This window comes from Panthera onca, chromosome C2, assembly GCF_046562875.1.
Source record: "Panthera onca isolate mPanOnc1 chromosome C2, mPanOnc1 haplotype 2, whole genome shotgun sequence".
NCBI classification, from domain to species: domain Eukaryota; kingdom Metazoa; phylum Chordata; class Mammalia; order Carnivora; family Felidae; genus Panthera; species Panthera onca.
Window position 1 is genome coordinate 145,917,652 of NC_138347.1, and position 20,788 is coordinate 145,938,439.

At 37.7% G+C, this 20,788-nt stretch overlaps 1 protein-coding gene across 11 annotated transcripts in view; it reads left to right on the forward strand.

The window, feature by feature from the left end:
• The window catches only part of RBMS3 (RNA binding motif single stranded interacting protein 3), a 1,330,859-nt gene that overhangs the window by 1,287,148 nt on the left and 22,923 nt on the right, over positions 1 to 20,788 (forward strand). For all 11 annotated transcript variants that reach the window (XM_060640721.3, XM_060640722.3, XM_060640720.3 and 8 more), the window contains one exon: positions 18,506 to 18,586. In XM_060640721.3, the coding sequence (XP_060496704.3) occupies positions 18,506 to 18,586 (81 nt within the window). The remainder of the gene's footprint in view (positions 1 to 18,505; positions 18,587 to 20,788) is intronic.

Sequence of the window (20,788 nt, forward strand, 5' to 3'; positions counted from 1 at the left end):
CTAAATAGAACGTTAATAGAACAAATGAGTTGGATCAGTCATATCTAGAGTGGTTACTGGGTATTACTAAATACCTAGTTATGGGAAGGTATGGAGTATCCAGTCAGGCAGCAAAGCTGAGTGATACGATAGCAGAAGTTGTTCCAGGATACAATAGCCCTAAGATTTACTGGCATTTGCAGAATCAGTACAAATCACACTCCGCTTTATGTTCTCCTCTGCTAAGCTTTTCTAAGAACTGTCTCAGAACTTTTTTGGATCTCTGGGGCCTATCCAATCTAGTAGACGAGTCTTACAATTCTTTGTGTCATCAAAACCGACCTGAGCCCATTTCTCAGGATTCCCTCACCTCCTTCCAGAAGGCCTATTATACAGTAAAATACTAATTTCTGAATATGTTAACATTTAACCCCAGTACTGGAATGTCAGGCCCTGTGGCGGATTATTTCCACATTAAGCTGCAACCAGATGCAGAATGGTGGTGGCCATTTTCCCATATGAGCTTCCTCAGAGATCTGAGAAAATTCCACTAACTAGAGTCTCCTAATTAGGAAATGTTCTTGAGGTGCTGTAAATAGTAATGAAAATATTTCAAGTAATTAGGCAAACTGAATGTGGTTACACAGCCAGTGTCACAGAAGGTTCCCTCAGCAACCTTTATTGACAGGATAAGAAAGGATAAAATGCCTAACAGGCAAGGTAGCAGGGAGACCTCTTATTCTGGCCTGCTGTTGTTTTTGTCAGTGCTATCTGAACTGATAATGTTGTGTTTTTTTTTTAACTCATTTTCTCTTTTGCCTAATTTCCTCTTTTAAATTCATAAGACCTCCCCAACCACAGGAATACTTAAACATTCAGCTCACAACGGTTTAATTTAATGGCTCAAATGATGTCACTAAAGAGCTGTTTCCTTTCCACGTAGCTGCACATCATCTACATTCCACAGCCTTGCATCTGGCAAACCCAGCCCCTTTCCCCTGTCATGGTGTCAGAGTGGCTGTCCCAACGATGACCGCACATAATCACACTGTCCTCTGCCAGGGAAAAGAAAAGGTCATTTCTAGAAGTCTCAACAACAACAACAAAAACCCCACACACAAGAATGTTTTCCTTCACCGGAAACTCCAGTAAACATCTTCTGTAGTCTCATTGGCTCTGTAAGTTTACTCTCATTCAGGGATCAGAATTCACTTGCTGGGGAGTTGACCACATTCTAACTACATGGTTGGGAAAGGGGGACATAAGGATTCTCAAAGGAAATATGGGTTACTATTGAGAAGTGGGAATGGATGCTGAGTGGGTATGAAAAAAAATGATCACTGCACTTTCCTTGTCATTGTTCATATGATACTCTCTAGAATCTATAGTTGTCATATCTTGTGATCTCGAGTCACAGATTAGTCACTGATCCCTCCTTTTAAATTTCTCTTCTTGTTTTGTAAATATCCTCTGGATAAGAATTAAGGGTCATTTTAAAGAAATTCAAACCTGTATATTTTTATTTTCCGTAAGTGGGCATGAAATTCATTAAGGAGGAGGTTGCGTAAGCATAGTTGCCTCTCATAAATATTTTTGAATGAATGTGGGAAACGCAATTCCTTGGGTCAAAGGAAAGAGAAAAACAGGCCCAAAATTCTAGAAACATCTGTAGTTAATGTTCTAGGAAAATAGTGCCCATAGTAGCCTGTGAGTTAATGAAAGAGTGTCCCCAGGCCCTAAATAGAAACTAAAGTCTTCTAGGATAAAGAAATCAAGAACAGATGAACTAAGTGGGACCAGGCCAAGGCAAGTCAGGAGATAAAAATGAAGAGTAGTGTGATATCTATATTGATTTTTCTTTCTATTTTACTTTTGGTTGCCTTACTTTCTCTATACCACCACCTAAGAAAGTGCACTTCTGGTCCTTTTGTTTATTTTCTTTCTATATCCATTAGTTTTCTTTTGGAACTGCTTCTTACCTTCTCTGTCCATGATCAAACCCCTTCTTATTTTTCCAGTGGATCAGAAAATATTAAAACTGAGGGTAACTTTTCCGCCATTTCAGGTTGAGTATATTCAATTTGAACTTCTTTAAGAATGTTATTCAGATGGGGGCGCCTGGGTGGCGCAGTCGGTTAAGCGTCCGACTTCAGCCAGGTCACGATCTCGCGGTCTGTGAGTTCGAGCCCCGCGTCGGGCTCTGGGCTGATGGCTCGGAGCCTGGAGCCTGTTTCCGATTCTGTGTCTCCCTCTCTCTCTGCCCCTCCCCCGTTCATGCTCTGTCTCTCTCTGTCCCAAAAATAAATAAAAAACGTTGAAAAAAAAAATTTAAAAAAAAAAAAAAAAAAAAAAAGAATGTTATTCAGATGTTACTGAGTCCCCCAATATTTTGAAATCAGATATGATTGGCTGGAACCCCAAATTCTATACCCTTTGGAGGTACACAGCTTTCTGAAAGAGGTAAACTTTTCTAGGGCATTATAGGCACCTCTGTCTGCTCTCTCTCTATGCTGTATTGCATTGATTCAGATGTGAATTTACCCCCTTTCCAGTTTTCACACAGAATCCTACTCAGAATAACATTAGTGAACACTTGGGCATGTTCAGTAATGGACACATGATGGGCATTAAATGATGGGCTTGTACAGATGCATCCCTGTGCTTGAAATGCCCTTTTGCTACCTCCTCACGGGGGGATTTCACCAGCTTTTCCCCTCTATGTGCTTAGGCTCATGTTGCTCAAGGGCATCTCTCCCCACCTCCACCCCCACTCCTACCCCTACCTCATTTCCTCTGGCTCATCCAGGTTTCCTCTTTCTCCCTATTTCTCAAAAAATGTAAGTTCTTCCCACTTCCCCTCTTTATAACTACCTTTTCATGTAGGGTAAGTGTCTGTCACCCATGCCTTTAGGGCTCTGTGCCCAACCCAGGTATTTCAATGTAATTTCTATGAGAAAATAAATGAGCATTTACTGCCTAAGCTTATTTCTGATCCTATTAAGATAAAGAAAGTTTTGTCATTATGATAATACCAACAAAAATAAAATCAATAATAATAACAGATCGTATCTATTAGGTTCTTCGTAGGTACCCAGCCCTATGCTAGGGTCCTTGTATGCATTATTTCATTAATATTTATATAAAAAAAAACCTTTAAGGAATGAATGTTTGATTCTATTTTACAAGAAAACTGAGATTTATAGTAGATAAAAGCTTAGCTCTTTCTTAAATATCATGCTAAACCACATAGACATATTTTCCTAGTTTTATTGATTGTTACAATTCTACAGAGACTTCAAATTTCTTGCATATTGCCTTGAAAATCTTAAATGAAAAATTACTTCTAAATCCCTATCGCTAAATAGGTAACAATTATTTTGAAAAAAGATATATTGATACTTATGTAATCTTATATTCATGCTCAAATGGAGAGATCCTTTGGCAATAGGTATCAACAACTGTACCTAAAAATGAGGTTTCCATTTTTTTATTCCTGAATACATGCATATTTACCATGAACATCATTATCTTTATCATTCTTCTGCTAAATTTGAAGCCTAGTGGTAATTTACTTTTTAGATGCTCCTCAAACTAATACGGTAAACTATGAATCAACCCCCAAATCAACTTATTGTCAAACATCTAGATGCCAGCAAGTAAAACAAACGACACATTCATAAAATAAAGATATTTCTTATGTACTAAATTAGAGTACCAAAAATACTGTATCAATGTGTTAATATGCCCCAACACATAATAATTAACTTACTCAAAACAATAAAAACAGCAAAAACAAAGAACAAGAAACAGAACCAGAAGAAATGAACTCCAGTTTTGCTGTTAGATTATTTTATGAATGGAAGGTTTGGCTATCTTTCAGAGAAGCTTTTCTGATCAACACCAATTATAAGGAGAGTTATTATCAGTAATAATAACTATTTCTATCCCTTAAGAAAGTGTGAAAGCACTCATGAGTAAAGAATAATATGATGATGGTCTCTGAAAAGCATTTTTCAAGATTCATTTTGTATAGTTCCATGCAGGGAACAGTTGCTAATGCTTAGACTGAACTTGAATTCAAATGTACAGTCTTCTCTTTCAACTCTCTAGAGTGGATGGCCTCTAGTAATGAGTAGGTTGGAAAAAAAAGAACAAAGAATATTTATATATCCAACAGATAACAGTTTTATCATGACTTACATTTATATATCAGGTGGTGAAACCATCTGAGATCTCACCTAGCCAGGCTGGAACCTGGAGGTGAGCAAATGCCAATAAGTTTCTCACTCTCTCTTTCATCTCTGGAATCACCATCCTAATTCAGTCTGCTGGGGCTTCTGCCTTCATAGTCTTTATTCTCAAGATACTCCATACTGCTTGCCCAATGGACCACCTTTTTACTGCTGACCTCCAGTGCTATTTTTTCCTCAGTGTCTTTCTGGAAGTGCTTTATAAAACCCAAAGATAAATTCCTATATGTCCTCATGCTCCTCACAACAAATTATTTCTTCTGCATGTCTCACCTACAATCTGTTTTGTCCTAAGCATATGTCTTTCCTCAACAACACTCTTGGATAGAGACTTCACTTTTTCCTGTGACCAATGGAGCTGGAAGGAGGTGTTAGCAGTCTTTTACATCACTGTTGCCTCTTGTACATGGTGTGCAAATTCCTTCTTTTAATGACAACACCCACAGGATGTTAGTCTTTTCCCCTTCTTTTTGCTATCCTTTGTTGATCTCCTTGCCAACACCCACACGTTAAGCATGGCCTTTTGTCATCTGTCTCCTCTTGCCTCCAACTCCTGTCTCATTATTATCATAGTGTCAACATCCCTTAACCTGCTTGATTCCAGTGACCTTCACCTTATGCAACTCCAGTCACCAATGTCAAAGGCCACACACTGTGGACTAACCGTAATGGCTTCCCCTCTGAAATCTTAAAGGCTTCATACTTGTTAATCAGCATTTCCTTCTTGCATCTCTCTTTTTCTGTTGCAGCCATCAACCTTCCCTATTTCATTTCTTTCCTTCTCCAGGCAAGAAACCATTGTGTATCACTTCAACTGTTCTCTTGCCATCACCCTCACTACCATCAATAATAATAATAATGATAATGATAATAATAATGGGACTTGGATTTTTTTTCCTCTATCCTGAGTCATCTCTCTCCCTAATTCTCCATTGAAACAATTCCTAATAGTCACCTTTCGACCTATTGCAATGAAAAGATTCCATTCGCTTGCCCTTGTGTTCACAAGCATGCTGACCTTATTCTCCCTGAGTTTCTGGTATTCTCCTTGAAAAATCCAATGGTTTTCTATTCATGTGCCAAATTCCCACTGAATGTGTTTGAGGTGTTTTCACTCAGGCTTGAAGTGATCCTTGCAGTTTGGATTCCTGAGTGCCCCTGGCCTTTTCTTACAGTTTGGGGTTTCCAGCATGTGAAGGCTCTAATCAAGAGTCTCCACAAATATTGAGTACTTTCTATTAAAGAACTTTGGTAGGTCTTAGGAAAGCCTCATCTCTACCCTAAATAATAATTTTCATTACCTTTGTTTTATGCCATAATGTGCTTGCAAAGAAATGCCAGACTTGAAGACACATGATAAGCACATTTTGTCTACTATTTAATTTATGGCATAGACACTGTGTTAGGGTTCTGTATGGAGACAAAACCATGAGGAGATAGGTAGGTAGGTAGGTAGGTAGACAGAAGATAGATAGATAGATAGATAGATAGATAGATGATAAATAGATAGGATACAGAGGTAGACAGACAGATAGATAAATACATTAAGAGTTAACTTATTACAGGAATTGGCTTACATACTTGTGGAGGCCAAGAAGTCACACAGTCTGCATCCGCAGGCTGAAGAACCAAGAAAGGTGGTGATATAGTTCAGTCTAAATCTGAATCAGGGGAGCCAATGGTGTAAGTCTCTGAGTCAAAAACCCCCCAGAGAACCAAGAGCTCCCATGTCTGAGGGAAGGAGAATGGATTTCTCAGCTTAAGGAGAGTGAGAGAGCATTCACCCTTCCTCTACTTCCCCCCCCCCCCATTCAAGCCCTTAGGGAATTGGCTGATGTTCACCCACTTTGGCAAGGTAATCTTCCTTACTGAGATTACCAATTCAAATGTTAATTAATCATCACAGGCATCAAGAGGATTAGGATTTCTGTGCTCTTCCATGGACAACTGTATGGCTCATGTGGGTTATACAGCTTGAGTTTTTCATCCAGAGTGCTGAATTATTCATCCATTTTTGCAATAGCTCATTCATTTAATACTTTCATATTAAGTGCCAACCATGATGAATCAGGCACGGTGCCTCCAGGAGCTTCCACAGTTTGACCGCCAAGAGCTATAGCAGAAGTACAGATAAAGAGCTGTTGGGCATCAGGAGAGAGAGTTATCACTTCCAAATCAGGGATGGAAGCAAGGCTTCATATAGGAATTTAGCATCCGGACTCAGTTTGAGAAACAGGTTTTGGATGTGTCATTAATGGATACAAAGAGGTTAGAACACAGCGAAAAGCAAAAGCACAGAGGAAGGAAGTTACCAGAGGAGTACTCGTCACCGTGAGCAGGCAGATATGGGTAAAGCAGAATGTGAGATGATGTGGGTCACTGTGATTCTAAGAACTCAGTGAGAGTGGGTTGCAATTCATGCCGAAATCATATTCTTTGTCTCTCCCCTGTTTGACAGTTGTCATCAAACAAACTGTTCATATTTTGAGGTGAGGAGTAGAATCTGGACTTTGCCACCAGAAGGTCTATTTCCCTCCAGTCCTCCTACCTTTTGCACTTGGCTCTTTAATTTGAACTCTTCACATCCTTGAAGAAAAGAATGGTAATATCTGTAGCCTGGCAGAAACTCCTCCTGTTGTTTTTGTATTGCCAAAGTTAAATATGCTCACATGGATAGAGCAGTACCATGTAAATCTGTTTGTTTTTGCCTAAATATGAACAGTTCCTAGAAGAACTTTTCTCAGATAGTTTCACACCTTATTTGTGCATTTTCCTATTCACTGTTGCTTTTTCTTCTTTCCTCCTTATTTAGAATGTTGTTCTCTCTTTCCTTTCTTTCCCCCTTCCTCCCTGCTCACCTTCATTTGCTCCCCATCCATATGGATCAATCTCTAATCTGAATATTCTAACTAGCTGGATAGGTCAAGTTCCATCTCTGAAGGTCTCTTCCCTGAAAACCAAACACAATAAAAAAAAAGAACCTGTTTGTTGACTCTTTTAGAGACTGGATTCTTTCAAAGGATATTGAGGGGCACTCTCAACCTTTCCTCTTGTTGTGTCTACTCTGGTCCATTGGGATGGTTGGCATTCACAATTGTGGGCCTAAGATGGTTGAGAGGAAATGTTTTATGTACAAATAGAATTTACAGTGTGTGTGGCACCCTGGATCAGTTCCCTTCCTTCAACGTGTCTTTACTTAGCCCAAATTAATGCTTTAGTCACAGCCTTCAACAGGAAACAACAGAGTTTCCATTGAGGACTTCTTAGTTCACTTGTCTCTCTTCTTGACAAAGTCTTTCAGTTCTTTCATTTCCAAAGTGGAAAAATAAATATTTAAAAAATTTAAAAACCTTGTTTCCTAGAGAAATGATTAAATGAGTCTGGAGAAGCCGAGGACCTTAGTTGTTGGGCTTTGTGTTCCTATAAGTTTATGAAAGAACCATCTAGATAATAGGTCGGGTCATTTGTTAAAAGTAGTTTTTTCTTGATTCTTTCAAATATAGAGATTGATTTAAATAAACGTTGATTTGAGTGCAATAGCTTCTCTCATTTGAAAAGGTCACTACTTTACAGAGAGTTCTAATTCTTTACCATCAGTAAACCATACTATATGCAAAAACAATAGAATGTTAAGAAACAACAAGGCAAGTATAACCAGACAGGAGATTCAAACACAAAGTGAAAGACTAAGAAGGAAGCAGTAATAATACAAGAGATCAACTTGCAAGGATTTGAGTAGCTTTTCTATTCCAGGGTACTGTGGTGAATGTAAGATTGGCAGTAATGAATACATAAAAATTAAATAGCTTCCTATATATAAGATGATAAAATACAAGTAAACTACCCAGGACTTGCAATGGGTTAGTAGCAAAATCTTTTTCTTCTAGGTTTTGTCAGGTCCTATGACCCAATGCATGTTGTAACCCTATAATATAAGCTCACTTAAAACTTGTCATATAAAAGGGGCTCAGTAAAATTTTATTGAATGTCGCTAATAAGTAATTAAGCATATATATCATTAAATTTTTTTAAAGAATTTCTATCATTGGAATTTTATAATAGAGCACCTCAACCTCTCATTTCCTGAATTCCTCATTTCTACTGATCTTTTTTTCTACCCTTATCCTAGAATTTGTTATTAGGAATCACCGCACCAACTCAAAATCTCAATTTGGAATAATAGCTCAATTTCAAACAGAAATTCTCTGACTACCACCTCTTTCCTTCTATGACTACTTGAACAACCCTTATTGCAATAATTCTTTGACACCATTAAGCTTGCCTACCTGCTTATTGCCTGCCGCTTAGTATCAATTTTCTCCTTCATTTGCTCACATCCACACCTAGCTTAGATCTCATAGAACATTGCAATCCCTTTCTTTCGTGTGTCCTCACCTCCCCTGGTCACTCTTTCTCCATTGTCCTCTCCTGGTAATACTTGGATCCTGCTTGCATCCAATTCTCATTCTGCTCCATTCCTGTGAGCAGCTGAATATGGCAAGAGTAAAGCAAGCCACCGATGCTGCTGAGTTTCACATTAATTTTATGAGCACACAACTTAAATGGGCCCTCGGCACTCCCCGAAATCTTCCTGCATGTGCACGGTCCATTTGTTCTCACTGGCCGAGACGACCATGTCATACCTTCTCCCAAACCTACTACCTCTCACAAGCACCTCACATCTTTGCCTCAAAATGGAAACAACGGCAAAAAAGCTTAAGTACCTTACAAATCTCCCAAACTTCTTGTGTCTGAATCCATTCAATCATGTCTGTTTAAATGGGTAAGTCGTCCTTGCTCTCCCCTAAGATCAACCTTTCCTTTTCTCTGTTGGTTCTTATTGTAAACTCCTTTATAGAAGTATAAAATATGTTCAGAAGAATGCACACTTCCTAAGTTTACAGATCAATAAGTTTTAGAAAGTGTAAATTGGTGGATACTCAGGTATCTACTACCTAGATCAAGATATAAAAGGTCCTGTTATTAGAGAAGCCTCTTCTGTGTCCCTACCCGTTTATTATCTCCACGAGGTACCCACAACCCTGACGTCTATCAGCATAGATTTGTTTTGATTTTTTGAACTTTAAATACAGTCACACAGTATGAAGCTTTTTATGTTGGCCTTTTTCGAAATTCAAAATTATATCTGTGAGATTCATCCATATTTGTAGAGCGAGGTTTTTTTTTTTTTCATTGTTTATATTATCATACAATATAAATATATTACAATTTATTAATTCTACTGTTGATGGACATTTAGGTTATTTCTAGCTTGGAGCCATTATAAATGATGCTGCTCCAAATAGTTGGCACAGGGGCGCCTGGGTGGCTCAGTCGGTTAAGCGTCCGACTTCGGCTCAGGTCACGATCTGGTGGTCCGTGAGTTCGAGCCCCGCGTCGGGCTCTGGGCTGATGGCTCAGAGCCTGGAGGCTGCTTCCGATTCTGTGTCTCCCTCTCTCTCTGCCCCTCCCCCATTCATGATCTGTCTCTCTCTGTCTCAAAAATAAATAAACGTCAAATAGTTGGCACATATCTCTTAGTATACATTTGAAAGAATTTCTATTGTGCACATGCCTATGAGTGAGATTGCTTGTTCAGAGATTCTGTCAGCATTCTGCCAGATTCACAGAGTGGGTGTACCAATTTATACTCCTACCAGCAGTGTGTGAGAGTTCCAGTTATCTACATTCTCTCCAACACTTGCTTTTGTCAGTCTTTTTCATTCTTGCCATCCTGATAGGAGCATAGTGTCATATCATAATACTTTTAGCTTGCATTTTCCTGATGACCGGTGAATGAGGTTATGTATGCATATGCATACTGGCCATTTGGAATTTAGATATTCTCTTTACTGAAGTGTCTGAGTGACTATATGATTTTTTGTTGTTTTGTTTTTTTAGTTGAACTTTTTATTGAGATAATTGTAGATTCACATGCAATTGTAAGAAATAAGAGAGAGAGATCCCTTGTACAAGTGCCTCAATTTCCTCAATGGTAATATTTTACAAAACCGTAGTAAAATATCACTAGCAGGATATTGACATTGATACAATCCACATATTTCATCCAGATTCCCCCAGTTTTACTTATCTTGTGTGTATATTCTCTATACAATGTTTACCTATATAATTTTTTTAGCCGCCACCACAGTCAATGGATATTGAACAATTTCGGTATCACAAGAATCTTCCTGTTGAACTTTTATAACTTTTATAACTATGCCATCTTATCCTCCTATCCCCACGTCTAATCCTTGGCAACCACTAATTTGTTCTCCATTTCTAAAATTTTATCATATAGAAAATGTTATATACATGGAATCACAGTATCTAATCTTTTGGAATTTTTTTTTTTTCTTGCTCACCATAATTCCCTGGAGATTCATCTAAGTTATTGTGTATATTAATAGTTATTCAAACTCAGTTTTTAAAATTTTGTGTTCTGTCTTCTGATTGTGGATTTAAATATATATATGTATATATATATATATATATATATATATACACACATTCTATGTATAAGCTTTGTCAGACATATGTATTATAAATATTTTTGCTCTGTTTTTGGATAATTCGCAGTTTTTAGTTTTAATGAAGCCCAATTATCAATAGTTTTTTATTTTCAGTTCTTTTTCAGTCATGTTTAAGAAATCTTTGCTATTCTCAATATCATGAAGGCTTCCTGCTATTTTCTTTAGAAAACTATATTTAAAAACCTTTTATATTTATACCTTTGATCTATCTCATGTGGTGTGAGGTAAGGATCAGGGATCATTTTTTCCTATAGAGATATCCAGCTGATTCAGCAGCATGTATTGAAAAGACCATTCTTGCTGAAATTGCATTATGGTGCCATTCTTTCTATCCATGTATCCATACCACAATATCTCAATTACCATCACTTTTTAGCAAATCTTGATGTCTAAATTCATCTTTCATCTTTGTTTTCCTCAAGATCGTATTGGATAGTCTGGGTTTTTGCTTTTCCATAAAAATTTTAAAGTGAATTATTGACTTCTACCAGGAATGTTCTTGGATTTCAACTGGAATTATACTGAATTTATAGATTCTTTTCAGGAGCATTAACACTGTAACAATATTGAGTCTTCTAATTCATGCATGTGATGTATATCTCTTCATTTACTTAAGTCTTATTTAATTCCTGTCATCAATGCTTTCTCGTCTTCAGTATAGAAGTTTTCATGCCTTTTCTCAAAGTTATATCTAGATATTTGATTTTTTTTTAAAAATTTTTATCTTTATTTATTTTTGAGAGAGAGACAGCATGTGAGCAGGGGAGGAGCAGAGAGAGAGGGAGACACAGAATGCAAAGCAGGCTCCAGGCTCCGAGCTGTCAGCACAGAGCCTGACGTGGGGATCAAAATCACAAAATCAGGTCATGTGAGATCATGACCTGAGCCAAAGTCGGACACTCAACCGACTGAGCTACCCAGGCGCCCCTAGATATTTGATTTTTTGATGCTCTCTATATATATGTATCATTTTAGATTTCAATTTTAACTTCTGGTATATAGAAATAATTTTTATTGACATATATCCAGCAACCTTGCTAAACTTCATTAATTATAATAATTATTTTTTAAATAAGCAAATAAAACAAATATTTTTAAAAACTTGAGGGGGTGGAAAGAATTCATGATGCCTATATAGAATTGTTTCAAGTTCAAATTTTAAGACACAGTTTCTTAATCAGCTACATTTGCATAGTACCATATCTTATTTGTATTACTACCTTGGTGATCTTGTGCACAGATCTAATGGGCTTAAATGGGCTAAAACCTAATGGGCTTTGGATTTTTCTAACACATTCATGAAAATCCCATTCTCTGCAAAATGAAGGCCTCTTAGCCTGTGTGATTATATGGGAAGGACTACTTCTCACTGTTGTGCAGGGGGTGAGGTTTCGTAAATTTCCAAGACGAGAACAACCTCTAAGTCTCTTCCTTGTTACTCTCTTTGCTATGTGCCACAAAAGATGGCACCACCCCAGACTACAATGATGACAGTCTCTATTTTTCATTGAATAGTTTAATGCACACCTCTCTCTGGATTATGTTTAGCACTGCTCTGGGAACTGGGTGAGATAATATAGATTACATACTCCTAAGAATTCTGGGCTTCCATTTTTATCAAGCCATCCACTGGCCATCTTTCCCCCTTGAGTGCTTTTACTCCTAGTAAATGAAGTATATGTTGCTATCTGTATTCACCTCCACCTACACTTCAGGGACAATTATTTAATTTTACACAACAGTCTGTTATTTCTACCTTATAAATTAATACTAACATAAAACATTATGAAAGCATCCATTATTATTATTCTGGATGAGGATCCATGTCATTCTCCAGAATGACTTCTCCAAAAGTAGAAAGAATATAGGAGGAATGCACAGCGGGAGTCCATGTAGGAGTCCAGGCTTTTCAGGCACTCTTTCTCCAGCTTTCCTTCTCTCTGTGGATGGTCTTTCATTCATTGAGTAGCATGGAGACTTAGAAGATATTCTTAGATTTTCACTCCAGGCAGCTATTTCTACTTAGTCAAAGCAAGCATGTGAAATGATACCAACTTGCCATCCTGGGTCCAGGTATTCTCCCCAGCTCTGAGATGATAGAATTTTACAAATCTAAGAAACATGGCCCTCGCACTACAGAATACCTCTATGTGAGGTAACACCGTGCATCTCCCCCAGCCACTTAGCCAACCCAGGTTGTTTCCTATAGCCTGAAGCTTTTTAGAAGAAACTTTACGGTAAATGACCTTGAAAGTAATTCATACTGCATTCTGCTAGCATTACCTACCATGATACTGCTTTCTTTTGCTCAGCTTCCTTTCTGAGACACATTTCTGCAACTTTCCCGTATCCTTATTGACTTTCCAGGTTTGATAGTACCTGGACAACTCCCCTTTCTGAAATTTGTTAAGCAGCTTTAAGAATTTTATAGCAAGGAATAGAAGCACCAATTTAAAATCTAAGCAGTGTAAAGACGACTCCAAATGAACAAGTGTGATAAATTATTTTAGGAAATTTCAAAAATTCAAATGTAGGAAATCCCTTGCTCTACAAATTATGAAATGAAAATTTCCTCACGGGAAATACATAAACATATTTGTTTTGCTTTGGTGGGGGAAAAGAAAGTAAATCCAGAACTGAAAATTTGGAGTTTTGTTTCCTCGGAAATAATCAATGATTCTACAGTAACAGAAACAGTTTGTTCTAACTTAAATAGGCAAAAACACAATTCCTCTCCAATTTCACCATTTTTTTTCCTCTCTTTGTATGACTATCTTGGTGATGCAGTGTCTAGACTTCTTGGAACAAGTAATGGAGTCTGGAATTTATTCTGTGGGTTTGAAAATGGCTATTCAGGTCTCCTTCAAGCTTACGTGTGAAAATCCACTGCTTTTAGATTTAGAATATATAAAAAGAATCAAGCTGTTTACCAAGAAAATAAAATCTCTCCATTAATTTCTAAACTTTGAGTTGCTACCAACAAGGAAATATTGTATGGACTTATCCATTTTACCCATATCATCTCATTGGAATGTGGTTCCCATCCCCCATTGTATAAAAAAATGCAAAATAATTTGTAGTCGTGAAAGAATGGTTGCAGGTATTTTCTAGCTTTTGAGACATACCAATAAAAGACATTAGCCTGAAGGATATGCATCCATTCTTGTTATGGTTTTAATAAGTAATCCATGGGAATTTATCAAGTCAAAAGGGCAGATTTTTTTATATCACGGGGCATTCTGTTAGTTTTTTGTCATTTGTTAGCTGGATAAAATAGAGGAAGTCTCTGAGGCATCCAGATCTAAACAGTGTTTGTGCAGCCTAGATTATTAAGTCTGACTGTAGTTGATCTATGCTCTTAAGGAAATCAAACTGTGCTTGCCGAGAAAGTTCAGAGTTATTTGTCACCAATTACCTAAAGCTGAGAGTTGATCTTACACACAGCTGTAGCCATTTCCTGTAAGAATTTGCTCCTAATTTTACAAAGCTGTCACTTCTTGAGGTTTCACCCTAGAAATACATGTCTACTACTGAAGAGTTTTATTGCAAAAGTTTATCCAGAAACAATAGTCTTATGGGGGATAAAACTCCACAGTATTGACTTGTTTAGAGTAAGCCTATCCCTAATTTCCAAACAATGTTCTCAAGCTCTATTGTCTTTTATGTGATCAAAAAAAACCAAAAAACAAAAAACAAGGCAACCAGAAAGATTTTTTTTTTCATTAAAAGATACAAAACACACTGAACCGAGCTGATGTCATTTATACTACAAAATCTCTCTTGGTTCTGTTCAGAGAAGCAGCATAAATGTAAGTTAAATTATGAAATAAGTTAAACATACAGAGTAGCCCTCCTGGAAGGAAACTAGGTATTCTGAGTATAAAGTAAAATAAATTAAATGGCAATAAAAATATTAACCAAAGGCATATTATTCCATGTTTCTTAATTGGATCTCCAGTTTCTATATGCCATTAACAACAACAACAAAACCAACTTGAATATGGGAACAATCAAAAGGAGACTCTTAGGACATTATTTACTTAATTTCAAAAGTAAAGAAGTAGACAAGTATCTCAATCATGGGTCAGAAGCCTGAGCTTTATTCCCATTATGTGGGGTCTTCGCTTCTCAGTCTAAGCTAAGATCATGGGTGAACCATGCTGCCTAGCTCACAGCAGTGTTCTAAAGACAAGAGGAGGGGCGCCTGGGTGGCGCAGTCAGTTAAGCGTCCGACTTCGGCTCAGGTCACGATCTCGCGGTCCATGAGTTCGAGCCCCGCGTCGGGCTCTGTGCTGACAGCTACAGAGCCTGGAGCCTGTTTCAGATTCTTTGTCTCCCTCTCTCTCTGCCCCTCCCCCGTTCATGCTCTGTCTCTCTCTGTCTCAAAAATAAATAAACGTTAAAAAAAATTTAAAAAAAAAATAAAGACAAGAGGAGTATGAATTTGTGTCCTCAGCAGTTAAGTTTGGGCCATGTTAACAACTTCACTGAATAAAATGGGAGTTGTGAAAATATACTAATTCAGTTCTACTGGACAAAACACGGATTAGGTTTTGAATTACTGAGTTATTTGAAGAAGCTTAGCTAAGAATCACATAAAATGCTTTTCATTAACTATGCTGCCTGAAAATTCTAGTTTGACAAGAGTGAACCCATGAGCTAGAAAACTAGTAAGCATTGCTCCAAATGACCCAGGCCATGCCCCTATTTCTAGCTCACAGAAATGGCTCCTGAGGGCTACAGACAGTGGAGCAGGGACAGATCAAAGTAGTCCTATAGGTAAGTGCTAGTGATGTCCTATTTTCATGGAAAGGATACACTCTTCATGTATTAGGCCCATTTGCAAAGTTTAGAACCACTAACTTTGCAAGAGCAAATACCTAATCAGTGAGGTATTCTTTTACTAGTGTATTACAAATCTTGGAAAACCATCACCAGAAGGTAGAACATGAGCCTCCATAGGATCAGCTCTGGTCTTACAAAAATTCATAGTTGGCAAAAATATATTCTCCCTTGCTACAAATCTAAGACTTCTGAGATTCAATTAAAGAAGGATCTTTTCAAAGTATGTGCCTTAGAGCACTAGTTCTTTTTTTTTTTTTAATGTTTACTTATTTTTGAGAGAGAGAGAGAGGGAGACAGAGAATGAATGAATGAATGAATGAATGAGCGAGCGGGTGAGGGGCAAAGAGAGAGGGAGTCACAGAATCTGAAGCAGGATCCAGGCTCTGAGCTGCCAGCACAGAGCTGGACATGGGGCTCGAACCTGCATGGGGCTCAAACCCACGAACCATGAGATCATGAGCTGAGCTGAAGTCGGACACTTAACTGACTGAGCCACCCAGGCGCCCCTTAGAGCACTAGTTCTAAGCAAAATTAACAGGTGGCTACCAGGAGGGAGGGAGAGAGGGAGAGAGGGAGAGAGGGAGAGAGAGAGGGAGAGAGGGAGAGAGAGGGGGAGAGAGAGAGAGAGGGAGGGAGGGAGGGAGGGAGGGAGGGGGGAAGGAAGGGAGGAAGGAAGGAAGGTTGGTTTAATCAGCTTTAAATAGGCTGCTTTAAAACTTGATTTCTCGAAGTTTTTATTCTACATCAATATCACAAAAGAAGACACATTCTCCAGCATTGCCAAAATGCACTGGAAAACAGAAAGCTGTTTTCTCAGTTGAGCTAGCATTCAAAAATAATAAAGAGAATGCTCAGTTAAAAGACTTTATTAACCTATATAAGCAAACCATCTATCTGAAATGGCCAATGAACTGTTATTCCCAAAATACATCCTATAGCAGTTTTGTTGGCAAGGCAGATACCTGCCATAAGGCTCTAGATGTGGAATAATGTTTGCTGAAATGTAACTCCAGAGTTCTATGCTTATTTGAAAAATTGATAACCATTGGATACCTGGATGCTTATATCTGCTTAAAGACACAAGGACAATGATGAGCAGAGTTGGCTCAAGTGTGTGTTTAAAGGTTATATAAATGTATTATGGGGATGGTGAAATTAATATCTACAATGAGCTCAGAATTATTAACAGCTAAGGGAAGGGCATGCAAGATTCATAACTGGAAACAGAAGGCTTTCTTCTTGTATCTTTTTCTTCAGCCATTGAACAATTATTTATTCAACATCAGGCATGATGTGGTTTGTTGGAAGATACAGAGATGTGAAGTTTGGCCCATCCCTTTAAGGAGATGACAGTCTGGACAATTTCAATAGAAAAGTAATGGAAGCTGTGAGAACACAGAGGATAGGGTATAGGAATCTCTGGTGATTTTCAAGTATGAAGCTAAATTAGTAATATCTCTAGGCCTTTCAAATAGTTGCTCTTGGTCTAAGTTACAAGGTTGTTTTGCATAGATACGAATTGAACTTAGTTGTTATTAGTGTTTCACAGTTATCAGTTGCTACATATGGATTACAGAGAACAGTTGGTTTGTTTGATCTAGGGTTGTTTCATTAAGGCTGTCTCTATTTTTATTTTTAGCAAATAGACACAGTAGGATGGTTTTGAGTTTAAGATGGAGATACATTTATTCCAAAGTTGCTTAATTGCTATCATTCTCCATGAATATTAAACAACAACAACTGATGAGCTCATCTCCATTCAGATATTTCCCTTGATTCAGAAGCATCATGTCGCTTAGATACGAAAGTACCAAGATACACACAAAATGTAGTAATTTAGGTTTTACATATTTATGCATAGCATTCATCTTTGAACTCAGCAGATTTAGAAGAATAAAGGGTCGTAGGCTTGCAATTTTCCATAAAAATCATTTCTCTAACCTTCATGAATGGAGAAAACTTGTCTTCAGTAGATGATTCTGGTTCTGATGTTTTGTGATGTTGGTCAAGTTTAGAAGCTCCATAATACAATTGATTCCATAGAAAATTCTATTTTCAGAGAGTAGAATGTTGAATTTGCAAAGGATATGTGTATTAGAAATGCAAATATGGAATTTTTGCTCATGTAGGTGAGCAAGTTATCTTCTTGGGGCTCCTTTTATGAAATGAAAAAATGCAGGTTATTCCCAATGCATGTTTTACTGATACTACAACTTAGTGAGAATTGGTTTGATTGTTTCATTGTCCATCCAAGTGAGGAACATTTGGCTAATTCAAGGAGTTGAAAAGGAAATACTGACAGTGACACAATAATGGAATGGGGGAAGGACATCAAGTAGACTTTGCCAGAATCTGTAATACTATGTCATTTGTACCTAAAAAAGGTGATATGAAAATGACAAAGTGAGAACATGCGCCAAATCTAAATATTGCTACACTCATAGTTCTTGCATTATTCCTCTATTTTTATTTTTATTTTAGTTAGAAAAGAAATGTTTGCTAACAATATGATGATTCATTCATTCAACAAATGATTTGTTGAGAGCCTACTATGTGATAGGTGCTAGCAATAAAATGAGAAGAAGACAAAAACAGACATCATCCCTGCCCTTATGGAACGTATGTTTGAGATGTGATAATGAAATGTTGGGATCTAATGTAGAATGTTTTAGAACATAAAATGAGGGAAGGGGGATGATGCTGTGGGCTGCTGTTGGTACTTAATCAGTAAGCAAAGGCCATTCTATGCTGATAGAAACTGCCTCATTTTTTATCGAAATAGAGTTTAATGGTGCACTGCCTGTGGGCCACACATGTAAAACAGTTTCATGTGATAATCTACTTTTCTTGCCGGTTGCAATCTCAAGTTCACCTGCATTTTTCTTTGATTCCCTCTAGTATATGACTGCTGCGGCTCCTATGCAAGGGACCTACATTCCCCAGTACACGCCTGTGCCTCCGACAGCTGTTTCTATTGAAGTAAGTCTGTCTCTGTCTTCTAGAAAGACGTAGGGATGATAAATCTTAGCCATGTATACTGTGGTCCCCTATAACCCAAGCAATCCTGACATGTGGTTTTGTGCTGCTCTAAAATTTGAAATTGCAAGCTCACTATATAAAGTACTCGAACATGCTTATGTTTTGCTTTGCACGCGAAATTATCTGATTTGCTATAGAGAGTTAAGAAGGGAGTATCATTTGTATATTTGAAGTTCAGAGACCAGATCACTACCCCCTCAGATGTTAACCACAAATACTCATAAATAGGGAAGAGAAAAAAAAAGTTGACAACTATTTCAATGAGTTTGCTAGTGCCTTGTTACTCAGAGTGGTCCCTAGACCAACATCATCATTGGCATCACCAGGGAGCTTGTTAGAAATGCAAAGTCTGAAGACACCACCAAGACTTACTGAATCAGAATTTGCATTTTAACAAGATCCCTTGGGAATCTACGTTCACATTAGTGCACAGGTTCTCAAACTTTCCTGCTTATTATTTTCTGCAATTGTTTAGAGAGCTTTAAAAAATATTTACGCCTGGGTCCTATCCCCAGATTCTGATTTATTTGTCTGCCGTATTGACTGGATGTCAGGATTTTTCTTTAAATATCAGGTGATTCCAATATGTATCAAGGATTAACAACCACCGCTTTAGTGAATGAACCTTGGCAGCCTTGTAACTTCCTATAGATTAAAAAATAAAAATAAAAAAGTTGCACCATTCTTACTGTTCTGAATACCTCAAATGCTGAAGTCATCTTGTCTTTGGGACTTTGGACTCAAAGGGAAGCTTTGTCCCTTTTCTTCTCTCTTTCCATTGGGTTGAATCCAATAACATGTTGAGTACATGTTATTTTACTCAACAGAGCCAGCAAGCTACATAGAAAGGGAGGGAGCATACAGCTATGGAGCTAGTGGTAAAACACTTAGACATGTATATTTCTCTCTAGTTCTAGCCATTATTGTCTCTTGCCCCTCATCCTCATCTCCTGATGACATTTGCCATTATGGTCACAGTGCGTTGCTTCTCTGGAAGTCCATGCTATTGCTGGGACTTCTCTGGAGTCCATGCTTTTGCTACTCCATGAGTTGGCCAGAAACTAGGGTGTCAGCACCCCTCCACATGGAAGTCTACCGTGACATTTTCAACCTCTGGAGCGACAGAGTTTGGGAAAATCTTTGCAGGATTGGATTTTACAAAACATTTGACATATTTGTTTTGGGGTGTGACAGATGTTTACTAGTACCAAAGTTTGGGAAATACAGAAGTTTAAGAGGACACCATCGTGTAATTTAGGAAACCAGGGAGGTCCAATTTTGAATCTTTTATGTGCTCTAGACCTGTGGGCCCCAAAGAATGTGTCAGTATTAAACAGGTTTTAACTGGCTTTTCAGAATTTCAAAATACTGTGATTAAAATACGTGTGGGTTTCATGGGGGAGGGGAAGGGAAAAAAAAAAAAAAAAAAAAAGAGGTTAGAGTGGGAGATAGCCAAAGCATTAGAGACTGTTAAAAACTGAGAACAAACTGAGGGTTGATGGGGGGTGGGAGGGAGGGCAGGGTGGGTGATGGGTATTGAGGAGGGCACTTTTTGGGATGAGCACTGGGTGTTGTATGGAAACCAATTTGACAGTAAATTTCATATATTAAAAAATAAAATAAAAAAAAAAAATACGTGTGGGTTTTTGTTTGTTTGTTTGGGTTTTAGGGGTTTTTTTGCTATATTTGGCCATCAAAAAGCATCTAGGTCATCAATTAATGAATCTAGATACTTTAGGCACTTTGAGCATGTTTGCATTTCTCTTTGTCTACATTGACATATGGATATGTTTATCTACAGAATTGGAGCATTTTGATGACTATAAAATAATGGGACACATCTGACAGTGTGACTTATTGGAAACAGTCTAATTATAGTTCAAGAAGAAGTTTATCATTACAAAAAGTCTTTCAGGGCACCTGCCTGGCTCAGTAGATGCAGCATGCAACTCAACCTCAGGGTCATGAGTTCAAGCCCCACACCGGGCATAGAGATTACCAAACAAAACAAAACAAAACAAAACAAAACAAAACAAAAACAAAAAAACAACCTTTCATTAAGAAAAATGCAGGTACATTGCTTTGAATTTGTGCTTATAAGTTAAAGAACTATTTATTCTCTATGTAAAACACTGAAAATTT